This window comes from Corvus cornix, chromosome 4, assembly GCF_000738735.6.
Source record: "Corvus cornix cornix isolate S_Up_H32 chromosome 4, ASM73873v5, whole genome shotgun sequence".
Classification (NCBI taxonomy): domain Eukaryota; kingdom Metazoa; phylum Chordata; class Aves; order Passeriformes; family Corvidae; genus Corvus; species Corvus cornix.
The window spans coordinates 25,634,478-25,660,579 of record NC_046334.1 but is presented as its reverse complement, the minus strand read 5'-3'; the positions used below and the strand labels follow the sequence as shown (position 1 = coordinate 25,660,579).

The 26,102-nt window shown below is 38.4% G+C and overlaps 1 protein-coding gene across 5 annotated transcripts in view; it reads left to right on the top strand.

Moving 5' to 3' along the window:
• The window catches only part of MND1 (meiotic nuclear divisions 1), a 40,899-nt gene extending 15,801 nt beyond the window's left edge, over positions 1 to 25,098 (top strand). For 3 of the 5 annotated variants that reach the window (XM_039551510.1, XM_039551512.1, XM_010411811.3), the window contains exons 5-8: positions 5,673 to 5,747; positions 7,532 to 7,646; positions 23,168 to 23,212; positions 24,853 to 25,098. In XM_039551510.1, coding sequence (XP_039407444.1) covers positions 5,673 to 5,747; positions 7,532 to 7,646; positions 23,168 to 23,212; positions 24,853 to 24,959 — 342 coding nt within the window. In that variant the 3' untranslated portion in view covers positions 24,960 to 25,098. The other 2 variants (XM_039551511.1, XM_039551513.1) reach the window with 2 other exon arrangements.
• The last annotated feature ends 1,004 nt before the right edge of the window (positions 25,099 to 26,102 follow it).

The window sequence follows — 26,102 nt, the reverse complement described above, 5'->3', positions numbered from 1 at the left end:
TAGTAAATGAAGGGGGGACCCTGGTATCAGAGGATGCAGAGAAGGCAGAGCTACTGAATGCCTTCTTCGCATCAGTCTTCACTAATAAGACCAGCCTCAGGGGTCTCTGAGATCAGGGTAAATGAGTGTCAGGAGGAAGACCTTCCCTTGATCAAGGAATCTAGTTTATTCCCCATCTTCTCCCAAGTTTTTGAATTGACACTTTCAAAGATTGCATTAAAAATTAGGTAATCTTTTTATGGTTAAATTGTCAAATTTGTATCGTGCATAAAGAGAAGAGAGTTGTTGGATTGAATATTTTCCCAGTATACCTATATTGCAGTATTTAAAAAAAAAAAAGGTTCTTATGAATACAGAAATGTGGCGGGCCCTAACTATTCCAAGATTTTTTTCTACAGTCTGTTTTCTTTCCATTTTATGGTGTTCTCTTGCTGAAAAAATCTTGTTTATTCTTCAGTTCAGGAGTTAAAAATTCTTACTCTATCTTGCTTTGATCTCTACTCTTGTTCTTACCTATATTTCCTGAAGTATTGGAGTCTCCAAGTTGCTCCTTCTAAGTCCCACCAAACACAAATCCCTACTTCATATTGCTGAAATGACTTCGAGTGACTCAGGGTAAGATCTTGCATGCTGCTTTATCTTCCTTTCACAAATGTTAAAAGATAAAAATAATAGATCTTAATTGTATTTATGTAGTGAGTGTATGTTTGCTGTTTGTGCCTCACTAAGAGTTTATCACATTCCTGACTGAAGTCCCAGTGGTGGCTGCTTCTACTATAGTTCAGTTGACTGGGTGGATTATATGGAGAAACAGCATTTCATGAGTGGTACGTGACATCCTGAGATCAGAGCAGAAGCCACAGTACTGCAGGTCACAGTGCTCTCCATGCTGCTGTGACTGTAATTAGCTGGCTGCAAAGTTTGCTTGTGTGTATTTGGAAACCCTGGGAAGTATGGATATGTGACTTGAGTGGCTGAATGCTTGCTTAGTGTAGTACTTTAGAAAGCAGTTCTGCCCTTCAATGTGCTGCCCTTTGGGATTTTTCTTCCTCTTTAAGTTTTAGTCAACACTAATTGTTAAGTGGTTTCTTTCAGTATAATGTTCTTTGCCTTTCTTTCAACACAACAGGTCTGTTTTCAGTATTTTCAGATTGTTCTTTGTTAATCTATATTTTTCCTCTCTATATATTATTAGTCTGTTTTTTGGCTTCAATTTTTCGTTATCTCTCTTTAAAATCTAGAGGAATGCTTTGAAGTACTTTCTCTCCATGCCTTCTGTCAATTCCACTTAAGTTTTTCAGTAGTGAGTTCGTTTTCACATAGAAAAGAAATACACCTATCTACTGCAAATGTTACCCTAAACCTCTTGAACTGCTTTTGTTTAAGCCAAAAGCAAACTAGCTTTGCATTTTACTGAAATAAAGCACAGCGAGCTTCAAACCCACAGCAAATAACTTTGCAAGTTAGAAATAATTAAAAAATATGTGTCTTTAATTCTTCTGTAGTGCCACAGTGAGTGGTGCTCACAAGAGCAGTCATTTTTAATACCATTTTTGGTTGAGTGTTTGGCCAGAAGAAAACGAAATGGATGCTATTTCTCTTTCAGACCATAATGATAGTGGGCTAACAGCTGTGAGCACTCTTGGTGGTTAGCATGTGAGACCTTGGCTTGATTCTTGCCCAGTGAACATACTCAGGAGCCGGGTTTGCATGGCTTACACTAGGTTTGCAGATATTTTAATATGCTGGTGAGACAAGCTACATGTTTGTGGGATACTGGTGGTTAGAGTGGTTAAAAACGGAACCAGAAGGCATAGGACCAACAAAAACTTTTGCCGGAGGAAAAAAACAACGTATTTTTTTTATTCTAGAATAAAAGTCTTATCAGGCAGGTTTTGACATGGAATGGAACTGAAACCTGCTGCTGTTGTTTGTTGGGGGTTAAGTGTTCCTCTTCCAGGTGTACATCAGTGGCTTGCTGAAGTGGATCCCTGGTATTAATGCAATCATACTAGATTATAAATTATGTGTGTACGTCTAATCTGTGTCCTTTGATACAAACCAGACCCCAAGTTCTGTGATGGAACTGATGGTTATCAGCACGTAGCACTTTGCACACTCAAACTGCTGCACAAATGTTTAGCTTAGCGTTGTGAGACCTTTGCAGAGTAAGAAAAATCATCCCTTTGAGGGACTTTGGATTGAATTAATATCTAAGGGTAGTGGTCATTTAATTGATCAGACTGGTCTGTAAAATTAAAGAAATTGTTCCCCAACTCTCCTGTTTTATAGATGCTAGTTATTTTCTTCATTAAACTATCTTCTTGCAGGCTCCCACTGTGTTTTGAAAACATGAAATGCTCTTGTGGAGAACATTTTTAACTTATTAATTTTGAATTATTTAGTCTCCTCTCCTCCTTCTTTCACCTAGATGATGTTTTTGCTGCTTTCTTGCATCTTGCTTAATCATGTGCTGATTCAGAGCAGTCAGATTGGAATGAAACTTTGTGGTGGAGTAGACTCTCTCTGTACTTCTTTTCCACACCTGGTCAGTTACACTTGTGGCAGAAGTGCACTTGGTCCTGTGTCAGCCCAGACATCTCTCTCAAGAAACATAGAGGGGAGACAGTATCATTTTCTCTGGATGGGTCTCACTGCTGTTGGCAGGAGTCAGATTTCTCTGAGAGTGGTTAATGTTCCTTGCGAAATTGTTTGCCAGTTCCCCTGAAAGACATCCCCAAGGTTGCTCCAAGGATTGAAATACTCCATCTGCTACTGTGCTTCTTTGCAATCGGGCTTTTCTACAGCTGGTGTGTGGGAAAGTAAGTCACTGTCCAGATGTGACCCTCTGCTATCATACATACACAATGTTTGTAAATTCTGCTTTTTTTTTTTTCTTTTTATGCCCTAGAACCTGTCATTTGCCATTTACACTTACCTTTCAATTAAGTATTATATCATCTGTGTTCATCCTTTTTCCGACTCCTTTATCCTTGCTGACTGTCTTCCCTTCTTTCATTATAGTTATTTTCAGCTGTGTTCCCACCTCTCTATCCAAGCCTTTCTGCTTCCCCCATAGTCATGGATTCTTTGCACAGACCCTGGCCATCTGTTCCTCACCCTTTGAATCCTTGTCCTATGTTAGGATTTTTTCAATAGCTTGCTTCCTTCTGCTATTCCTTTCCTCATCTTTTATTTGTTGTCATGGGGATAGCCACTGTGACTTCTAAATAATGCACAGAGCTGAGATGTCATTTTATTTTGTAAATTTTTTGGTTATGTGAATAATTAAAAAATCCGAAAACACCCAAGAAATTAAAATCTGTGAGTGAAGAAAGCAATGTCTTAAATATGATTGTGTAAAAATCATCTTTGCTTTTAGGCAAAGGAGGGTCTTCTAACCTCATGGCATGGCAACCTTGCATGTTGTGTAGGACAGAATTGAAGAAATTGCTTTATCTCCCACAGTTTGTCATTAGTGTCTCTTTCATTATTAAATGATGTGGAATATAGAGGACCAAGAAAATGATAAGATGCCTTATTAGGTGCTTTTATGATTTGCATTGCCTGGAGGGCTCCTTTTGTACATCCATTTTAGAGAGAGCAGAAACATTCCTTAAGAACTTAATGAGTATGAAAAAAACAGAGAAAGTGACACCTTTTGTGACCTCTTGCAGAGAGCATTGGCTTCTTTGCACTTGCAGTATAAGGGTCTAGATAAGCTCCTTGCCTTCTCTACCTCCTCTGCCAGTTTTGTTCCAGAAAAATCCTGTGTCCAGAGATGCCAAATGACATGGTCTGGGGTTTGTCTTCCCTGGACTTTGTGAACTGCAAACTGCGTCTAAGTACTTACCCTCTTCTGAACTGTATACCTCTGTTTAGTATGCCATCCTGTGGGGACTAACACACCTACTATTTTAAGTATTTTGTGGAAGGAGTACTCTTTGACTATCCGCCAAAATTAAGATGTTGGTGTACTGCAAGCCACATAGTGAAACCCATGCTGCCTCTGTGGTTACTCGCACTGAGAGCAGCAAGTAAACAGCTGGACATATTTTTCCTCAAATTATGTCTTACCATTAGTATAATTCCTGTATAAATCGAAGAAAACTAAAACGTTCTTTTAGAAAGGAGACTTTGTCTGTATGCATGCTCACACGTGCATGAACACGGAGTAATTATTTTAAAAAATCAAGCTATGAAAGGAACCACTAAACCCCGTGAGCTGCAGTTAGACTGTATCCTGATCTCTGTGGACCACCAATATTTTCTTTTTACTGTTACAGCTGATCTCCAAAACTTGGCAGTAAGCACTGCCTGATGTCTATCATGCATTTATATTTAATACGTGTTTCTGAAAATATGGACCAAACGTTAGTTTAAATAGAAATTGAGAAGTGATTAGAGCTCCAGAACAGTTCAGTTCGTGTTGTATGAATGCGTTTTTATCAGTTACACAATATAAACGATACGGTTAAATTATCAAGGTTGGGGATTGCAAGAAATATCTGGGAATGCTTTTGTACTCAGTGGGATCCTCAGTGAGAAAGGGAATGTAGAAGTGGAGGCTTCATGTGGGGGATTTTGGGGTAGGGCAGAGTAAAACCTGACCTGACAGCTGTTCTTTTCACAGTCAGTCTGATATACGGATTGGTGCTCAGAGCATTTTAAAACTAAAACAAGGGGTACTTAGAAAGTGTGCTGTTGTTTCTTTTTCTTTTTTCCTTTTTTCTTTTTTTTTCTTTTGTGTTGATTTCAAAGCAGTAAAAGGTTTTCAAACTATGTTTTATTAAAATTTTGTTTTCATTCTCTTTCATCTCATTTAATATTTCGAGGTGCTTTGTCTGATGCTGAACATGGTGTCCTTGAGGGTTGAGTCACACTCCTGCTCAGCTTAAGAGTTTCCAAAGTATCTCTGGAAAACTGCCAACTAAGCTGGAAAGGCCTGGTTCAAGATGGGTGGCAGGTTAATGGAGAGAGATCTCTCTTGGCAAATTATTTCTCCTGAAGTAACAGGAAAATGGAAGGAGTATTCACACCAGCCCCGTGAGATTCCTGTGCCTCAGGCCTGAAGGAAGGGAGCTCTGTGAGGTCTAGCAGTGCAAGGGCCACACAGTAAAAGAGGGCCACAGCTTTACATGCCTTTGAACAGAGGCTTCAGTTCATCAGCATGTAAAAGGGATTGGGGCAGTGCCAGTGGCATACCAGACTTTAGGAACACTGCTATCCGCAGCTGAGCAGGTGGACCTGCTACAGTTTTTGTCACTGCTTCCGTTGAATAGGGACAGCTGGAAAAGGACCAAAGGAAATCATCAAATCCAAAGCCTCCATGTTATGGAGTCCTTTGCGTAGAGATGCCAGATTATGTTATGAAACAGGATTTTAGTCCCATGCTGAACATGCAGTATATAACAAGATTATGTGCCCCGGGAGTGAAAATTTCTTAGACTTGAAATTGCTTCCTATAATTCTTCTCTGGGGTTCAGAACCTCAGATTTATATTTGGGTACTTTTGTATTTATTTTGTGTATATTTTTATTACATAAGTAATACATGTATTTTAAAAAGATATATCCACTTATTTAAAGACATTAATATGTATGCACATTTTATAGCTATGTTTAATATGTTACTGAAAAAGTTTGATTTTTGTTCTTTGTTTTCTTTATCAGTTTGCTGAAAGCAGTCAGAAAAAAGAGGCTTTACAAAAAAGCATTGAGAAATCAAAAATTGGACGTGAAGATACTGTAAGTTGCTTTGGGGGGAGGTAACCCTACAAGGAAATAGCGCTGCATGTATGTACTTCTTGTAAATACTAATGTAGTACTTCCAGGTATTTTCAGATTTCAATCTGTCTTAAAACTTGAACTACCCAGAGGTGTGTACCAAAGTTGCCCATAGTTGCTGAACTGCCAAATCTAGTAGCTACAAACTTAAATGTTGCTTTGGGTTTTTTTCAACATATTTGTAATATAGATACCTAAATTACTGTTCTGAGCAGGTGTGTAAGCCCAGTGCTCTTTGCATGCTGAAGCTGTTAACACTGCAAAAAAATATCTAGGCTTCACCTTTATCATAACCAACATACTAGTTAGAAATACTTCATATGGTATTCTAAGTTGCTGACTTGCACTGAGATGCTCAGTCTAAAGTGATTTAAACCTCCAATAAAACAGGGACAGCCAGAAGCTTTCAGGAGGAATTGAATTTTGCAGGAAAGTGCCAAATCTTTGAATCCCAACTGTTTTGTAGAAACACTGTAGGTTTTTCCTATGCATGTTTCATTTATCTAGTAAGGAATAGAGTGAACCTTTCCATCGAAGTCTGTTAAAGTTGCAGTTACACAAATTCAATTAAAATCTGCTTTTTGCCAGTATCTTTAATGGGGATTCTTTATTCATTCATTTGCAATGGACTGTAATCACAGGCAGGTTTCTCACATAGTTGTGCTTGTCGTGTTTCCAAACAAACTGTTTCAGCCTTGGGCTTCTCCAGCATGTGGCCTGCCCTACAGAAAGCTATTGGTCTGGAAATCCTGTTCTGGCTGATGTTTCCAGCATCTTGGTTCCTGATTATGTATCAGGAGGAAGTCCTAAAAAATCTAGATTGCAGTGTAGGTCTCCAAGCATCTCACCTGCATACCTCAGCATCTGGAAACTTTTGATTTCCATTCTGAATCCAAACTGATGGCAAAAGCACTGGGAATATGGAAGTTTGGGGGGGAAAAAAAATACCAACAGCCATAAACAAATCCCCAAATCCACAAACACCTCAGACTGCTGGGTTACCATGGAGATTGCCATTGGTAAAATCCTGATGGTTTACAAACTGTGTGGCTCTTCTAGGCTACCCTAGCTTGAGTTACTTGAATATCAGCCAGTTCCAGTGTTTGTGTGTAACTACAGACTGAATTAGAAGTATGTGCTGAGTTGGCTGTGGGAGAGCTTATGTTGAGTCAGTGTCTGCAGACTTTTATTGATCGATAGAATCTCTGAGGTCAATATTATGTACAATCCCAACAAAGACTACCATGTCATAAATACTGAATTTATTTTTGAGACCATTGCTCTTAAATTGTGTGGAAAAAGAAACAAGACAAATAAATTCAGAGGGTGTTTATACACAGCATCTCAATTTGTGGAAGGGTGGATGGTAGGTTTTTCTGTAATGCCATCTTTAATTACAAGACTAGCACTCCTAAATGCTGCTTAACCTTTAAGCCCAATAATTAAGAGATCTTTGGAGTTCGTTAAACCATGTTGAGTTTATAGGTCGTAGAAGATTGTTTTTTAGTTGATCCATTTTTGGCCTTAATTTTTTTTCCTTCCAGTTTGTATTTGGTATCATTTAGTGTCACTGAGAATTCTGTGTAATAAAATAAAATGCTCAAGTGGGTCATAGACAGAAAGCAGTAGTGAAAGCAGCTTTTAAATTTACATGTTTTTATTTTTTGAAAAACTTTGTGTGATAATTACTATTTTTAATGTTTGTGTTTTTTTTTTGTGTCTCCCAACATCCTTTGAATCCTCAGGCAGAGCGTGCAGCTCTACTGGAAGAACTTGCTACTCTTCGGCAGAGAAAAGAGCAGCTAAAGGCAGAAATAGACAAATACAGGGAATGTGATCCAGACGTGGTTGAAGAGATGCGTAAGTTGTGTATTGTTTAAAGTGATCTTTTGCCTGAAAAGGCCTGCACTTTTTAGCTTAAAATCTGGTATTCAGAGGTTAGTCAAAGAATAGCTGCTTTGCTTTTTAAAGCTGAGCCACACAAAACAGGTACACTGACCATTTCTTTTCGTGTTCTGTTCTATTATATATGAAGAGGTTTATTGATATTTACTCTGCCAGCTGTTAAGAAATGATCCTATAATTAAAATACTCTGATGCTTTAGATTAATGTCAGGATCATCCTTTCCAGAACCATATTAATTCTATAACTTGTGCTAAACCCTAGAATGTGTGTAGGAAGAGGAGTCTCTGGCTTCTGTTTACCTTCAGTTCCATACTGTTAAGACAGGTATCTTTCTACTTACTTCGTCTTGCCTATCTAAAACATTAGCATTTCATTAGAGACACTTAATTGTCACTTACATGAAAGCACGTTATCACACTCTTGACTGACTGTACTGTCTCTGACATGCTGGCTCTCAGTGTGAGTTTCTAATTCTAATGGAACACAAGGAATGATGAGAAACTGTAATACAGAATTTAGCACTGAAATGTACTTAATATTCTGATCTTTAGCATGAAAAATGAAAAGCATGCATGAAATTTTATTGAATTTTCTCTACTGCAGCTTTCATGTTTTATTTATTAGGCTCTTACATTGCTACCCAAACACCACTGCATATTCAGTTTGCTGTAATGCCAAAATGCTGTTACAGAGTGACGAGAAACAGGCACAGAACTTTTTCTGAAAAGAGATGTGGCTAAATTTTTCTCTTTCTTTATTCTACTAACAAAGTCCACAGCTTTAGAACTGTTCTGAGAGAAAGCCAGGAACATAAACAGAGTTGGCAGCACTCACTATTTGGACAGATATTATTTATTTTAAGGGGCTGTGACATTTTTTTCAGCTGTTATCTTTCCCCAAGGATGTAATGGTATGCCAGGGAATAAGCAAACTTGAGACCTGAGGTTAGTTACTGTGCTGTAAATCCCTCGCTGCCTGCTCTCCTGAGGAGAAGACACATTCCAGCTGATTCCAGCTGTAAAAATGAATGAGGTTAGGCAGATACCAACAGCAGAGAGATGTGTAGTGTCAGGTATTGTAATGCTGAGGTACCCCTACAGTAAGCACAGAATGGTTTGAGAGCCTCTTTTGAAACAGTCACGATGAGCACGTTCCTAAGTATGGCGTGAGGGAGTAAGTCACAGCTGGAATGCTAGGGCAAGCTGCATTAGTAGGCAACATGGAGACTAGTCTCCTGAAAAGAGAGAAAGAGAAGGAAATATAGTACTTGGTTACTTCAGTCATGCCCTTCTCTTTTGTCTGTATGCTGTGGGTTTGGGTTTTTTTGTCCAAGTGTGTGGAAGCTATGTGTGAATTTCTTGTGATGGGACATTTAAGGGACTTGGTGAGGTTAGCACTGTTGAACTACCTGTAGGATTCCCAGGAGAAGATGCAGTAGTGTTTCAAAATTAATTTGTCTTTGAACTTAATTTAAAAAGTTTCTGCTTCATTATATGTTTTGTCAGTCATTGTTGCACTGGCAGTGTGCATTGTTGCTGGCAATGTATGAGTGAATAAATGGTGATGTCAGTTTTGGGGAGTTAATGTCTTTGTCAAAACTGAATGGAAGTTGACAGGCTTTATGGAAAAGAGGGAATGGGGGGGGGGGGGGAAAAAGTGGGGCATTTATCTTGGTTCCAGAGGGCAGAAAAGTGCAAAGGCAAAACAAGATGCAGGAATTTATGGGTTTTAGTGTAAGAAGGCAATAAAGAATCTCAGGCAGTGAAATGCATTCAGCTAGACATAAAAGTTGCTGCTGCTGTTTCACAGGAAAAAAAACGTATAATGAAAGTTTCTCATTCACAGATTTTCGAACTGCACATGGGTGATACGATTTTCTACTTCTGTACAATTTAGATAACATAACCCTTGGAATTATTTTCAATTAAATCACCTGAGCAGATTTTTGACTACCTTATTTTAGAGGCAGAGATGGCTGTTATGTAATAACACTCTTTTATTTAAGAGTTGAATTGTTCAGTAAAATATATTTTGTAACAGGCAGTTGTCACTCTCTACCTTTGGGTTTTCCCTCTTCTTCCTTAATGACTTCAGCCTGTAAGGAAATCTTTCTGATGCTCAGTAAAAAAATTTCACCATGGTAATTTCTTATCCCATATCACAGAGAGCTGCTTTGGTTCTTGTGGTATTTTAGGTCTATATCAAATTGTCATCTGTTCTCAGTGGCCTTCAAATTTGGTGAATGCTTTGCTGTGTCTTCTTAGTTGCCCTCTCCCTCAGCGGAGTTTTGCAGAAACAAACCACTTGCACAGCAGTAAGCCTCATTAAAATGTGCACACGCACACACACACACATATATATCATTTTCGGGGTCAAAACAAATGTTTGAATGATTCATAGCAAATATCTGAAGACTCAGCTGAAAACTGAACATCTGTCTTTGCTTCCTGAATCTCGTGGTGGGAAAGTCAAGCTTGACCATGTAACTAAATATAATATAATGCATATTCACAAGGGAGCAAATGGGAAAACTAAAATAATAACTCTGATTTTTGCTGACTTCACTGTTTATTCTTTTAGTGTCACTAACAAATGTTTTGCTCTATGTCGTGGCTTAGTTTCCTTGGCTTTTGTATTAGAAGTACATTGCAGTATAAATTTTAATGCCTTCTCAAATTTACAGAATTTGAACACAGAATTTAAGTGTAACAAGTAACTAGAGTAAATAGCAGAAGCAGCAAGATTTAGGGACTGACCACTAGAGGAAGCTACGTAATAGTCTAGTCTTGTGGATATACTCAGATAATTCCATTTTACAGGTATGGTATTGTAAAAATATGTCTAGAACAGCAAAATATGTGGATTTTTTTCTAATGACCTTTGCAGTTCAGAAGCTGGTCTTTGCCACTTGGTAATGTTGTTTAAGACACCTTCTGTGAGTTAGGATTGAGTAATAAATTATTTTCTCAAAGGCAGTAAAACTGACCAGAATCATCTGAAGTAAAAAAACCCAAACAAATAAATTAGTGGGATTTTATACTTTCCTATTAAACTTGTGGTCTGCTTCAAATGGTGCAGGCCAGGATCATTGTTTCTCAGCTTTGAGGCATGTCTATGTAGGCTGGAATATATTCTCATGGGAGAGCAGCCATTGTAGAGAGATTTGTCTCTTATGTGACATAGCATGCGTGTATGCAAAGCTGGATACATGTGATGCTGCTAGACTCTCTAAACCTTGTGGTAGAGGACAAAGCCATGGTGAATGCAAGCTTACAATAGTTCATAATTTACGCAGATTTTCATGAAGTCTACAGAAAAAGCTCCACCTAACATCAAGATTAACCTGCTGCATAAGTTTAATTTTTTCTGCCCACCAGAGAGAGGTGTTAGGGAGCTAATAAAATTTTTCTCATAATTAATTTTATAGAAAAGTTTGCCTGGTAACATAAGTGTATAAATGATAGGGACTTTACTCTTGAGTTGCTGGTCAGCTTGTAATTGGAAACAGCTAAACATTTTCAGTGCTCACTGTAAAATAAACATTTCTAGAATTTCAAACGTCTTGTTTTTTCTCTGCAATAAGAAGAATGTTGGTTTATGCTTTATTAAAACATTGTCAGGCCTTTGCTTTCTTTTTTTTTTTCCACAATAGCCATGCTTTGTTACTGTGTGCCTTTGGATAGGGCAGCTCTCAGAAAGAGTTACATACTGACTGAAGTGACTTCTGTGTGGTATGATTGCTAATATTTATGGGGCCTGGGATCTTGCCTGTCAGCATTCCTTTTTTATTTAGCATGTTTTTAGAATGTCTGGTTACTGATAACTTTTATGTCTTAGGTTTTTACCTTTAAAACACTGATCTGAACATGTCTAGGCAAATTGTTTTCTCAGAAATTAGCAAACTTACCAGATACAACACATGTAGCAATTTTGGTGTCAACCTTTTTACTTTAGTTCTCTCTGTTTATTTTTATCCTGTAACAAGAGAGGCACGTGGTTCAAATGGACATGATTTCAAACCACAAATATCCACATAGTTATCCTTTTGACTCTCTGAATGTATGATCTCAGAGGCATCACTACCAGTCCAATTCAGGGTTGGATTATCTTCTAAAACTAATACTTACATGATTCTGTGAAAATAAATCTTGGTAAAGCATCCAGACTTTACTGAATACCATGAAAATGTCGTTCTATATGTAATACGTACTTGAAAACGTCTTTTTTCATTGTAGGTGCTTCAAAAATTTCTAATTCTGATGTCTCCAAACACTGAAAATTTCAGCTTGACAAACTGTTTTGAGGAATTGTCAGGGTATACAGACAGTATGAGAAAATAGTTCTGGATTGTTCAGTTTTTTTCATTCATCTTAATATCCGAAGGGTGAATGCTGAAAAGTTAATGTTGATTTAGCTACTGGATTTTGTGGGGTGCATAGTTTGGGGATTTGTTTTTTGGGGGTGTTTTTTTTTGTTGATACACCCAGCTATTCTCTTATGTTCACATCAGTTTGAAAATACGTTACATATGCAGGTGTACTTCATGTTACAAAAACTTTAGTACCAAGTGTTAGATTCTTTGGGGGATTCTTACTAATGCTGGAATAGTCCCTGTTCCCAGAAGGGAAACAGTGGTGAAGAAATGAAATGAAGATTGGACTATCCTGGCTAATGGAAAGACTTTAAAATGAGTTGCATCAGTTTTGCTTGAAATCCGTCAGAATGCCACTAATTTACAAAAGGATTTAATGGATTGTCTTTTATACTTTGTGGTAAAGATTGTTGTTCAGAAATCATATCAGAAAGGTGATTTAAACTAAAAAGTCTTGTCAGCAGTATCAGTTAATGAACTATTAAGTATCTGTTTTTAAAAATGTAATGTTTCACTTGGGAAAGTGAATGTCTACAAATCATTTTAAGCCTGGTCTAGGTGCCACCAAGATCAATAGTGTACAGACGAAGCCTATAGAGACAATGTTTTTTTAATCACCTCTAGATGTGGTATGTTCAGTTTGCAATTAGGAGGATGTTTCCTAGCTACTGACCATGAAATATGCACCTGGCATCTGAGAGACAAGCTGTGCTTTTTGCAGTTTGTGCAGCAATGCCCTTAACAAAGGTCTGCAGTTAGAAATTAGTCATTCTGCCGATGTTAGGCTTGTGTCTTCACTCACACTTATGTTAGTCTTAGTGGGTTAAACTAAGCTTTCTTTGGAGTGAACCAGACACTTGCTTAAAAGTACATAGAAAAATAATAGTTTTAAAAGCAAGGACTCCTTTTTTTTACTTAGTCTCATCTTACAGAGTATTGTATATTTATTACATTCATCTCCTGAGGATCTGGATGAGGATATGACAGGAAATAGACAATGGATGTTCGTGTATGTAACTTGCAGGCTATCTGCTACTAATCAAAGCAAAACTACACAGCTCTCACATGCACCCCTTTTTTTTCCTCCTTCATCATGGAGTACCAGAGTATATATAGATGTGCACCAGTAATGAAAGGACACATTTACTCTACTAATTCTCAACTAATGGCAGCATCAAACTAAGAATTTAGTTTTGCTTCCCCTACACCCTGTACTGTTCTTGGAATGGCTTGTCATCCATTTGGAAGGTTGACAAATTAAATTACCTGTTCAAAAACTACATTAAAAGATAAATCAAACTTACAAAAATGAACCATAACTTAGTTTCTAGGAAGAGTGAGGAATAATAAATGTACTTGTATGTAAACACAGTTACATATAGTAACGGTAAAATCTTATGTGTTAAGTAAAGTTGAGAAAAGGAACAGGGTACTTAATGAGTGGAGTTACAAATGTATACCTGGATCACTGATCCAAGCTCCTTTGGTAATCATAGGATGCGAGATGGAATCGCAAGTTCAAGCAGTGTATCTGCTCCTTTATCTTCAGCCCTTCCATTTTTTTTTAAACTTGAAAATCAAGGGAGGCTTGTTTGCATTTTGGTTATTTAAAAGGCTGGTCCTTTGACAGAGGAAACACTTGCTAAAGAGAATCTGGCTGTGATTACCAGAGGCTGTAACGTGGTGGTTTAAGGACTTTCCCTGACAAAAGCAAGTTAAACAGTTCTCACCTTGGCCCTTCATTCCGGTGCTGAAGTTCACCAGTGATAAAAGCAAGTTGTCAAATCAAGTTAGGAACTCATGGTGGAGATGCCTGTGTCTTGTGACGGACTCTCCTGAGGTGTTTGAAATCTCTCTTTCCATCCAGCAGATCTGTCTAATGAAGTCTTTCACTGCCTTCTTCACAAGACTTTCATACATGTGGTCATTTGTCATGTACCTCACAGAATTGTCTGTTGTGTGATAGTTGCCCTGAAGAGCAACCAGGGATCTTCTGACCAACTGAGCAGGTGACAAGTTTTCATAAGGGCATTTTCATGAACTCTGCAATGAGTTGAACTCTTAGAAAATGGATGTGAAAAAACTGAATGAGGGAGCAACAGGAGTAGGTAAATGGGTGAGCAGCGGGAAAGAAAGGAGAATGTAACAGCTGTGAATAATGATGAGTGAAGGGCCACCGGGACAAACTGGGCAGCTTAAGAAGTGTTTGTACATACATACCCTAAGGCACAAAGCTTAAAGTGAAATGTGGGGATGTTGGCTGAAGCTGGAAAGCTTAAGTCCAGAAGGGTCATTTGGCTTTCAGCAAAAGGCCCTTACTCTCTGCATTTCAGAGAATTTCTCTGTGTTTGTGTTTGGTCTTTGGGTAGGAGGTTACTCTGCAATGAAAAACTGTCCTAAATATTTGGACGCATGCATACTTGTGTTATTATACCTCAGTCAGTTTCTAGCAAGACTATTCTCAGGGAGTGTCAACTTAAGCCAACTTGCTTTAAAATGAAGCTGCATTTTAGCTAGTTAAGCAAAAAGCTGTGTTTTGTGGGTGGGGCTTGTCTTGGACGCACAGAAAGGAGGCAGTTGGAGGACCAAATCTTTAGATAACATATGTAACAAACACCTTACTTAAATAAATTTGGCAGTCAGGCAAGGTACCTTTTCTTGAAATCAAATGAGAACACTCACAAGACATGGTTTTGTTCTTTTCCTCTATTTTGTTTCTTTTTTGTTTATATTGGAATGGCAGAAAAAATATGTAGAGTGAGGGGCTCATGGGTGAAATATGTGGGAATAGCTTTATTGTCTGAGCCAGTAAATCCTTATGGCAAAAGCTGTTGAGCTGTTTAGGAATGGTAGACACTTGATAAAATTTGTGATGTGGAAAATGGCTACTTAAGGCTACATTTATGATACTCCTTGATTTAAGGAATGAATTGGTAGCAATCCATTTGACAATGTTTTAAAGCCCTTGATGAAAGCATCAAATCGAACTAATCTATAGATCCATTTATATACGAAACAAAAAGGCTTTTGTGGAATGAGTATTTTGCTTCTGTCTCCCGGTGTTAGACCTGCTAGGGTAGTTGTGTATAGTAGCACTCATTCAGATCATTCTGATAAAGTTGTGGTGAAATTCAAAGGAATGTACTGGTCTATATCTTTTCATGACTTTCACATGCAAAATTAGGTCAGGAAAGGTATTGTGGATTTTAGTTCATTGTCTTTAGTGCTAACAGGCAGGACTGTCAAATTGAGGTCTTCCCTGGCCTTGTTTAAAAAATGAATTGCCAATCTCATATGTTAAGATATCTCCCATATTTTATGGGATGGTATGTTACCATCTTATGGGTTTATCTGGATTGTGACTGTATATTCCTTATATAGATACCTTGTTCTGTGCTCTTCAACTGCAGTTTTTGCAAGGCAGGTTGTATGAGTGCAAGACTAATGTTGGCACATTTGACAGTATTTCCAATGGTTTTTCTTCTCTTCTCACTTTAACATCATATGAGCTAGTTTCACTGAAAAGAGCAGGCTATCAGAGAAAAATTCAGAACAGAAAACCAATTGGGAAACACCTAGAACAACACAGAGGGTTTCTCTCTGCCACTGTAAAGAGACCTTTGTAGATTGGGGGAAGTTTGTCTTTGGTGTTTTGACTTGGTTTTGCATGATACTGTTTTAAGGAAAGTAAGGAAATACAATCCTGATGAAACAGCAGTAGTGTGAATCTCAAAGTACTTTATAGTTTGTGAGCAATTCAGTATCAGAAAGGGAGGTGGAACTGATCAAGCTCTGTAGTATGGTCTGTCATGTATGTGTATCTGCTCAGTGGTTGTATTAATGAGCTGGACAGTACAATAGAAGATGTTCTTTTGTTACATTCGCAGATGATGAAACTAGGAGAGACTGCACAGAAAAAGGACAAAATGGGATTTCAAAATGATCATGACAAATTGCAAAGATAGTCTAAAAAACACTGGATAACATTCAGTAGTAGCAAGCGCAAGGGTGTTACCTGTATTCAAGGATATTGTGCTACACAAATGATCTGAGGTAGCTGGTTAAGTGGGGAGGATTTGAAAAAAGATGTCAGAGTTACAGTAGTTAACAAGATAAGAATTTTCGTTGTGCCAGGAAAAATCCCCATACTAAGATACAAAGCAGAAGTATAACCAACAATGAGATGTATGAAATAATCTTTTTGCTCAAGGCAGAAAGTGTGGCACTAAAGGCTTTAGCATGGCTTCATCTGTACAACACTGTGTCAGTGTTGGATATCCTACCTGGATATACCCGATTTATTTCAGAGCATTCGTATATTGATCTAACTAAGTGTTCAGAGCAGAGCAAAAGGACATTGAGCAATCATATTCTAAGAGACAAAAAACTTTACAAGAATAGGGCTCAAAAGAAGATTGTTCCTGGTGGGTTTTGCATATCTGTATCTCTTCAAGGAAAGAAAAGGAACAGCCTGTTACTCAGGTTCGTGGAGAAGATGGCAAAAAGTAATAGCCTTAAATTGTAGGGCCAGAAAAAGTTAAGTGAAAAACTAATGATAGCAATAATCAAACATAGAATTAGACTGCCTGGGAAGGTTATAAAAGCTTAATACTGGAAACCTTAAAAACAGGCAACAAATGTCTCAGAAATGCCATAGGTAAAGTTGAACATGCCTTGAGTTGTGGTTACAGAGACTTTCTTGTGATGCCTTCCAGACTCTTCTCTGTGACATGTGAGGTGACAGCAGACTGCAATCCACAACTGGCCAAAACCCATGGTGTCCTGGGATGGGCCTCCTTCCGAAGTACAGTTCAGCAGCTCAGAAGGGTACAAGTTCCTATAACTGTGCTGAAGGTGTGGAATATATTAGCGAATGAAGTGGGGAAAGAGGAGTTGTCCACTGCAAGAAGAACAGAGTGGTGTCAGGGAGCCCTGACTCAGCCCTGAATCAAGTTGATGTGCTTGTTTATATTTTGGAAGCACTTTGCTTCCCTGTGGCCTTTGGATGAAAATTGATGTATTTTAGTTATGCAGCTGAGATTTCAGTGTGAGTTTTCGGGTACAATACTTGAAAGGTAAATGGTCTTTTTCTGTAGGTACATGAATATAGTAAACTTAAGTGCAAGAACATGTCTTCCATAGAGGAATTTCTTGGTAGCAATTCTGACAAATTCTGTTGGACGTTTTTCAAGGAAACCCTGTGTACATACTGATGAAATTTGACAGTGTGACCTTTTCATATGGGACAGAGGGAGCTTTTTGCTGATGAGACTTGACACATTTTTCAAACACTTTGACAAAGATCACAGACCCTTTAAAAGCATATTCTCGGCAATGTGGATCAGCTTCTTAGTAGCTTTACTGTGCCTCACCAGGCAGACAAGTCTGGTACTGTGGCATCTGTTTGCTCAGGTTTATTTTCAAGCACATATACACAGGTATTGCAGCAGAAATGCTGATTTAATTAATTACTATATCAGTATTCTTGAGTATTTTTCTATCACAAATAGCTTATATTGTGTTCTATGCTTTTCAAAATAGTTGTAGATCAGTAGGTAGCATTCATAATTGTCAGTGTTTTTCTTGCAGTGCTGAAACTTTATTCAGAGTCTAAAATAAGTCAGTATAAAAAGTTCTGTTGAGTTTTTGATTTAAATGAGAACTCTTATTTACACATTGACTTAAATTTAGTCATGAATTCTGAAGCTTTGTGACCTGTTGATTAATATCATGAGGAAAAGTGTTGTGTGGGATATTGGAGTGTGGGGGAAGAGTGATGTGTTATTTTGGATTCAAAGGAGTTGACAGAATTCTGATGTGCTATCACTTTTCTACATGGCAGCTCTTTATTCTAAGAGGAAATGCCTCTTCGGGAAGCATGGGGGAGGATAAAGATTTCCAATAGTGCGGAGGTATCTGCCTAATACAAGGTTACAAAACATTCTTTTAAAGCTCTTCTTGCCACATTGCAATTCACCCTGTTGACAGTGTTGTAGATTACTTATTCTCAAGGATACTCAAATACGGACCTTAAGAAGCCACCTCATCACATCACTGCCATAAATAGTCTCCAATGGCAAGCCACAGGCTCTTGATCAGAGTCTGTGGAGTCAGTTTGTGAATGGGTATGTGGGTAGGAGTTACTAGGCAATAACCTTTTGTACTTTCTGTGGATGACAGGTGTAGAATTTCTATGCTCACCTTCTACCCTGGCCTTTGGAGATGGGATCTTTATTTGCATTAGATATTTTCATTAGTGGGAAAAATTTTGGAAACTGCATCACGGGATATTGTAGTGATGCTGCGCCAGCAGAAGTAGGGAAACAAATCTGTCACAGTGTGATGATGGCAAGGTAATGCTTCTGGAAAGTAAGGGCAACCTATGTGCAGGAGAATGGATAACTCTCTGCAGAAGGCAGTGGATAATTAGAGTCATGGGAGGTTCAAGTTCACATACAGTTCCTGTGGTAGTTGCCATTTTTCATCTTTGAATTCAGTCTAAGCGAATGCAGAATTATTATGGGAATTCAGATCCACCTAATGCACTTAATTTACCCTGACCAATTTCACAAGAGAGATTGGGAATCTTTGGGCTAATAATCCTCCCTCATCCCCGAGAACAGTTGCAGCTGTTCCCTGCATTTCATGCAGAGGAATTGCAATCCATGCTGTAAAATTACTCCCTCACCCACATGCTGAAGACTGCAGTTGTATTTTGCGTTAATCTGCTAACACCCCACAGGCTGATGGGTGACTGCCTCCTTAGTAAGGTGCTAATTCCCTCTGCAGTCATGTGCCTTTTAAGTGAGGAAGTCCATACAATTTCCTTGTGGCGCTAGTTGTGGTAGGTCAAAACTGGCACCGTAGTGTGTAAGCTTTATAACTACAATTAGCTTTTGTTATTCTAGGGAAATAGAGGTTCCTGGAGCTAGAAGTCCTTAAAGTTGTCCAGAAAATGCCAGAGTAGGATCTAGGAGATCAAAAACAGCTACAGCTCTTTGTCCATGTCTATCAGCTCAGGCGGTTGTGAGCTGGATCTGGCTGCTGGTTTGTTGTTGGTTTGTTTCTTTTACTATAGCTATTGGAACTATTATATGTTGCCTTTACAGGTTGAATTTGAGTACTGTTCCATGACTGTATCCTTAGTGTTCCCTTAATGATACGTGCAAGACTTAAAAAGGATTTTAGGAAGAACCCAAAGTAGGTTTGGAAAATGTTTGTGAGGAAATGGTAGTGGTTGTTGCTGTCACAATTGTTTTTCACTCTGTGGAAATATTTGAGACTTCTACAGCTCTTGGCCATTCAGTTTTGGAATGCAAATAGGACTTTTAATTCCAACCATCTCCACCTTCCAGTGAAAAAAGTGAGAGAATCTGGGGGAAGGAGGAAAGAAGAAAGGAAGGAGGAGGCTGTAGTTTTGCAATATGCTGAGAATGACTGTAGGTCTTCCTGAGTCAGATCAGAAACATAGAGGCCTTATGATGATTTGAGTCAATATATAATGCCTGTTGAGATTTGTTAGAAACACTCTTGTGCTGATGTTCTGTGCTGCTGGCCTTGACTCCTGACCAGGTGCTGTCTATTTGCTTTAGAAGCTTCTCAGTGCACCTCTGACAGCTGTCCATGTGCCTTTTTATCACCTCTGTCTCCTGGCCTGCTCCAAAATACCTGCAGGTCACTGGTAGAATGCCACTTACCTGCATTGAAAAGCATAATTCCAACCCACCCTCACTTTCTTTTTAGACATTTACTGCAGCTGGACCTTCCTTTCCATACCTTTATTTTCCTCTGTGGGGATACAGGGGTTTGTCCCTGTGATAAGGACAATCACAGATGTTTGGGATAATGGTTCAGCTCCCAGAACCTGAGCTTTTTGAGTTCCTTGCAGCTCTCCAGAGATACCTAAGGCTGAGGGGAAAAAGAGACTTTCACGAGGACCGGTCGAAATAACTCTGCCCTGTATCCTTTCACTGTTAAGGGCATATTTCCAGCTGTGTTTTGCTGACATAACAGACCAGCACTTTACGTCTCGCTGCTTCTGGGCCTTGGATTGCTGTACACACAGTGGTTGCTTTTGTTCAGTTTTGGAGACAAAATTCAAGCTTCCATTTTCTTTCATATAAAATGCCTGAAATTAGTCTGCAGAGGATACAGGTATGTGCTTCAGCTAAATAAATGACTTGTATCCTGCAGACATGGGACTGGGAAAGTCTGTTTGAGGCCTTGTTACACAAATAGGTGAAATAAATATGTAATGTCCAGAACAAATGGATTGTTTTGCTGCTTCCAGACAGCAATCCCATATATTGTCAGCCTATGTGTAGATGTATAGATACATACTGTAACTAGAGCCTAATGGCAATGAGAACATCTGGAAGCATCTGGAAGATGTTGCCTTCTGTATTGCTCACCTCTACTGCATATTTGGCCTTTCATTGTTTTGTGTAGATTCAGTACTGGATCACTATTTAGTAGCTGCCAAAAATCGAGTTCAGTTAGAGCAGCTCTGGTGAGCAGAAGAATCAGAAGGACTCCAGCCAACTTTGGGACTCGGTGGTTGTGGTGGTTTTGGCAATTAGCCAACTGCCCTTAGTGCTGTGTTTGAGTTTCTCCATTTCACAGTTTGCACAGTTGGTGTCCTGATTCTGCTTTAGAGTGTGTGTTTTTGAGTTCCCATGCTATTGCTGTCCTTAGATTTTGAGCTTTCTTTTTCAGTGCGGTCTAAAAACCAGCACGGCTTTGTGATCCCCTGGAGCTAGAGAACAGGCAGTCAGAAGTAACATGACTCTGAGTTAGTTACACCCATACATAACAGTAGGTGTGTCTGGGGGGTGTCTGCTTTACTACTCCTGCTTTCCCTCATCCTCCACACGTGTATACATACAGACGATGCAGCCAATGAAAGTCCCAACAAGCAACTATAAAAAGAGTTTCAGAATGTAGTGAAGGTGCAGATTTCTTCATTTCTGTCAGTTCTTGTGATGGAGTTGGAGGAAGATGGTGGCAAGGATGCAGATGTGGCTGGTGTCTTCAGGAGATGCAGGTCCATAGCTACCAAAGCCTGTCTCTTGTTTCTCTTCCAGGCATGGTATTGCTTACAGCAGACACACAAGATCATGCAGTGGAATCATCAGCAAGACTTAAGACTGATCCCAAGGGACTTAAATCTTGCCTTCAGATAGCTAAATGTTCCCCTGTAGCTGTGAGACATTGTGGGGATTATATGTCTGTCTGTCTGTCTATCTATCTATATGTTATAATGGGATTTCCCCAGTGTAGCTTCCTGCTGCCACTACCATATTTTCTTTTTTAGCCACAAATCAGTTATAGGCAATGACTGCCCTTCTAACTTGTTGCCCAGCCTATGTCTGCTGTCACTTCAGCCTTTTCTTTGACAGAGGTGTGAAGTCACATTTTCAGAACACATGATCACATATGTATATTTTAACACACATGAGCAGTGTTTGCAGCGTGACAGTGCACCATGCTGCCACTGTTGTGCTGGTCAGCTGCTTCCAGCAAAGCAGAGCTTTCTGCTGAGACCTCGCAGGTGCTGTGGAATAGGTTGGCTCACCCACCACTGGGATGCTGTCACCTCACTGCTCTGGATGCATGGAGTTTAATGCCATCCTGATTTCCCCCACTTCATTTCAAACTTCATTACTTGGAGTCAAATACAGCTGTCAAGTTTTACTGTAGAATTTCAGAAAAATGCTAAGGGAAGTATCGTAGTTCACACATTTAAAGTCTTGACCAGTGGAAGCTCTTACTCTGCAGACTTGCTTTAAGTAGGGTTAGGTTAGGTACTGTTCCAAATGCCATTAGCTGCAGGTATATTGTCAGTGCTGCCAGTCATGGAACTGAACAAGTGGGGATGGCAGCAAGCACTCAGCAAAGGAAATAAGTATTATCTCTCTCAGGCTAGGAACAACTTGAATTTCTGATGCATGCAAGCAAACAAAAATGCCATTTTCTCTCCCACTCGTTTTTTTGCCCATCTTTTTTGCTTTTCTTTGTGCTCTGCCCAAACTTTCTAATTGTAGGCCATTTTTAGAAACCATTTTATATTGGTTTTGAAATAGCATATAACTCCAACGTAAACATTTTTCATTTCAGTTACAGGAGTATTAAGGTTGGAATAATGAGTATGTGCTAGCAGACGATTTTTCAACATAATTTATTGTTGCTTAAAGTGTAGTGTGTATAACAGTAGATACCTGATCATATATTCACATCTCAGTACCCTGGAGACAAGTTTCATGCTGACCATTCAAATGAGTATTATCATGCAAGTACTAACAAGACTAACTGGGAATAACTAAGTTACATGTAGGCGTGAGAACCAGAATGAGTCTGATAAATTCCCACGTTACAACCTAACCTGCTTGATTCGATTCAGTACTTACTGTAACTGGGAGTAAGGTGATCTAAGGAATTCTTCTTGATTGTTTTGTCTCATGGAAACTGTACAAAACCTGTTTGTAGTAACAGTAATTTACTATTATGTGTTTAGTTCTGGAGTGGTGCTAAGGGACGTAAGCCAAGTTTAATAGCCAGAAACATTATTTTGTCTTCATTTCATTGAAGGGGTTCTCAAATGATACATGATAAACTATTTATAAAAGTTCATATGATAAACTTTTGGATTGATATGATAGACTGCTGCCTTGTCATTTCCCTTATCTATGTAGCATCATGCATACCTATGTGATAGTTTACTTATGTATAGAGAGGATTATGAAATATTTTCCATCTCTGGTATCTTCAGGCCATATATCTAGTTCTAATCTTGGTGAAGACAATTAAACCCGTAGGCAAGCCAAACTGGGGTTATTTTATTTTAAGATACACTTTAAAAACTTACAGTTGATCATATGGTATCTTTTACGCTCTTTGCTCCTGTTTCTTTTTAACCTAGCTTTGTGCTTGGTGGAACCTTAAAAGTGTATAGCAAGTGTTTGGAAGCAGTAGAATAACTTCCTCATATTATGTGGTTCCCTAAAAATGACATCAATAAAAATCTAGTCTCTGTGCCTTGAAACTTTGTGGTGATTTTACTGTGAGGTATGCTTTTACTGTTGTTGGTGTTTTTCTTTGTTTCAGGCCAAACAAACCAAGTGGCTAAGGAGGCAGCCAACAGATGGACTGGTGTGTATTGCAGCGACACAGCTTCACACTAGAGCAGTTTCAGTAAAAGACCTACTCAGTGTTAAATTTGATTAGGACTTGATGTGGGATAGTCCTTACTTATAGAAACATAGAGAAATTTATTTTACTTATAAAACTACTATGATTCAACAAAAAAAATACATCTTCCCAGTTTAGTTACTGAATGTACTTCATATGCCATAACAGATTTGTCCTTCTGGTGCTGTCTTGCACACTGTATAAATCCTGCAACTTGTTTCCTTGGCTGAATTAAATCTTGTAAGATCAGGAAAGCAATAGAGACTGGAAATGGTGATGCCCAGGTATTCAGAAAGTTTAATTCTATTTTGAATGTTCATTTCTTTCAAAAGAGTAGGATGGTTTGTGGAATCTTATTGCTGCTACCATGTGATGGATGCTGATACAAAGTAGGTATTTCTCAAACTAAGTGATCAGTTTTGATAGGTAAAATGATGCATAGTTTTAAGGAATGTTACTGTGATGACATTTATATGGAAGTTTAATTCAATTTTGTTGTTGCTTAGCTTTGCTGTATTCATTCCCATTTTGCAGAGGAAGCTATTTATATGTCCTTATGGTTTTTTAAATTATTTAGAATATTGTTCGTAATTTTTTGTCTAGAATAGATCTCCTGCTGATGGACTGCTGATCATTGGTTATGCCAAATGCAGCAGGATATCATTGTCTTAGTCTTTGGACTATTATTTTATATCTGGGTTGTTTACTCCATATGGGGAAATAAAATTATGTATTTGAAAATAACTTCTGGGAGTTGTCAGGGCTTTCTGCTGTTGATGACAGGCTGTTCTCAAGGCCTCGAGTGAGGTAAAGGAACTGTGCCTCAGTCTGTGGGAAGTACTTTGCTATTTAATTAGACAATTTGGTTATATGCTGCAGCATATTTTTCTTTTGAAGAGACAGTTTTAAAACCAAATGTATGATAGTTAAAGAAAAGAAAAACAGATCTCTAAGCTGTGCAGAGACAGAGAACATTTCCTCTCTTAAGGAACGCTTCAGTTTATGGGTGTTAAAAATGACGTAATGAGTTTCAGTAAATGCTGCAGTGAAAAATTATGTTAAATTGAACAAAATGTATATGTTAAAATAATAACCTGATGCTAAAAGAGAAGTGCTGACTAAAGCTTCTTGAATTTTTTTTTTTAACTTTATATACAGTGTCTGAACAAACACGCAGGACTAGAAAGGACCTGACAGCTAATTTAAATCTAATTTTTGTAGCTGTAGACAGTCACATAGTAGGTGTCTAGTTGAAGAAGGACATATAAAATACTCACTATGCATATTCACACTTACCTCATCACTATAGCAGGCTTACACTGTAATAGTAGCTTTCAGTCTCCTTGTAAAAGAGGAGCAAGAAAAGATAAAGATAACATATTTTAGTCATTGCTAAGTAAATGATTTCCTCTTTTTTGGAGGTTATTAACAAAAGCCTTGTGTTTTCTGTTCTAAATCTACGTAATAGTGATGTTTCCCACTATATACCTTTTTCATACACACAAGAGATACTGCAAATGGAAGGATTTTTTTTTGGAGCCAAGACTATAATTCATGCTTTCCTAAATAGTCAAAATGAATGTTCTCCATTCTGTTTACAGATAACATCTTTTCAATAAAGTCCTGGGCCAAGCGTAAATTTGGATTTGAAGAGAGCAGAATTGATAAAGGTTTTGGAATCCCAGAAGATTTGGATTACATTGATTAGTGTTCAGTTGATGACTGACACAGTTGTACATAGTTTGTTATATATTCACAGCTGCCATTTCAATGCGAATCCTCTCCAAACAGGTGATCACCATTTAATTTGCTGGTTTTGTTAAGGTTAATAAAATTCTAAAAATATTTGTTGCAATTTTTTTTCTTGTACTCTACTGTAGATAGTAAATCTCTTGGTTTCTTCTGTGAGACAGAATGGACAGAGGTTATAGGGAATAATTATTACAGAGTCTTGAGACTGGATTTAACTCTTCTTTTGGTTAACTGGGAGTAGTAAGCACTAAGAGCTAGAAGCTCCAAGGATTTATGTTTAAACATGTTGAAGGCTTTGGAGTGGGAATAACAGAGGACAGTATGGAATGGGATTAATTTTTCCTTTGTCTCACCAATGAAATAGAAAAGAGGCATAATCCATTAATGGAAAACAATGAGACAGTAAGGAGGTCAGTAGAAAGGCTGAGGTCTGATTTCAGGTAATTTTTTATTGTGTTCCTAGTACTGTTAAGTTTAGTGACAAAATTTTGTTTGTTGTTGAAAAATACTAGTTCAACAGAGCTGAATCTGTTCCAGCAAATATATTGGATTTGATGCTGAGAAAGCTCTCTGGTCAAGAGTGTATCTGCATAGAAGTGGGAACAAAGAGCACCCATCCATTCACACCACAGTGCACCGAGATTTAGGATGTTTATCTGGGATGTGAGTGACTGAATTCAATTTGCTGTTCAAAATTGAGCATTTCTGGGGTTATGCACATTTTTTCAATTTCAGGCTAAAAGTGCAGCCAGCGAAAATAGTAAGATTTCAGAGCGCCTCATTTTTGTTTGGTGAAATTTCCAAAGCACCTCACGTTGTATCAGCTTCTGGTTTCTAGTTCTGAGCAGTGCATGGCTACAGCAAGAGAGGTGGACAGTGGAGACTGGTGTTCATCTTCCGCAGCTGTGGACTGCAAGATGGCATTTCTGCTGTACAGCTCTGAAGGATTTCAGGTTTACCTTTAAGAGGCTGGTGGGCCTGCTGCAAGGTATCACTGAAAAGTGTCTGTCGCCTTTTATGTAACATCTGATGAGAGAGCATTGCTGAAAAGGTGGCATTTAGCTGGAGATATGCCCAGAAATCTGTCTCCTGTGACCTT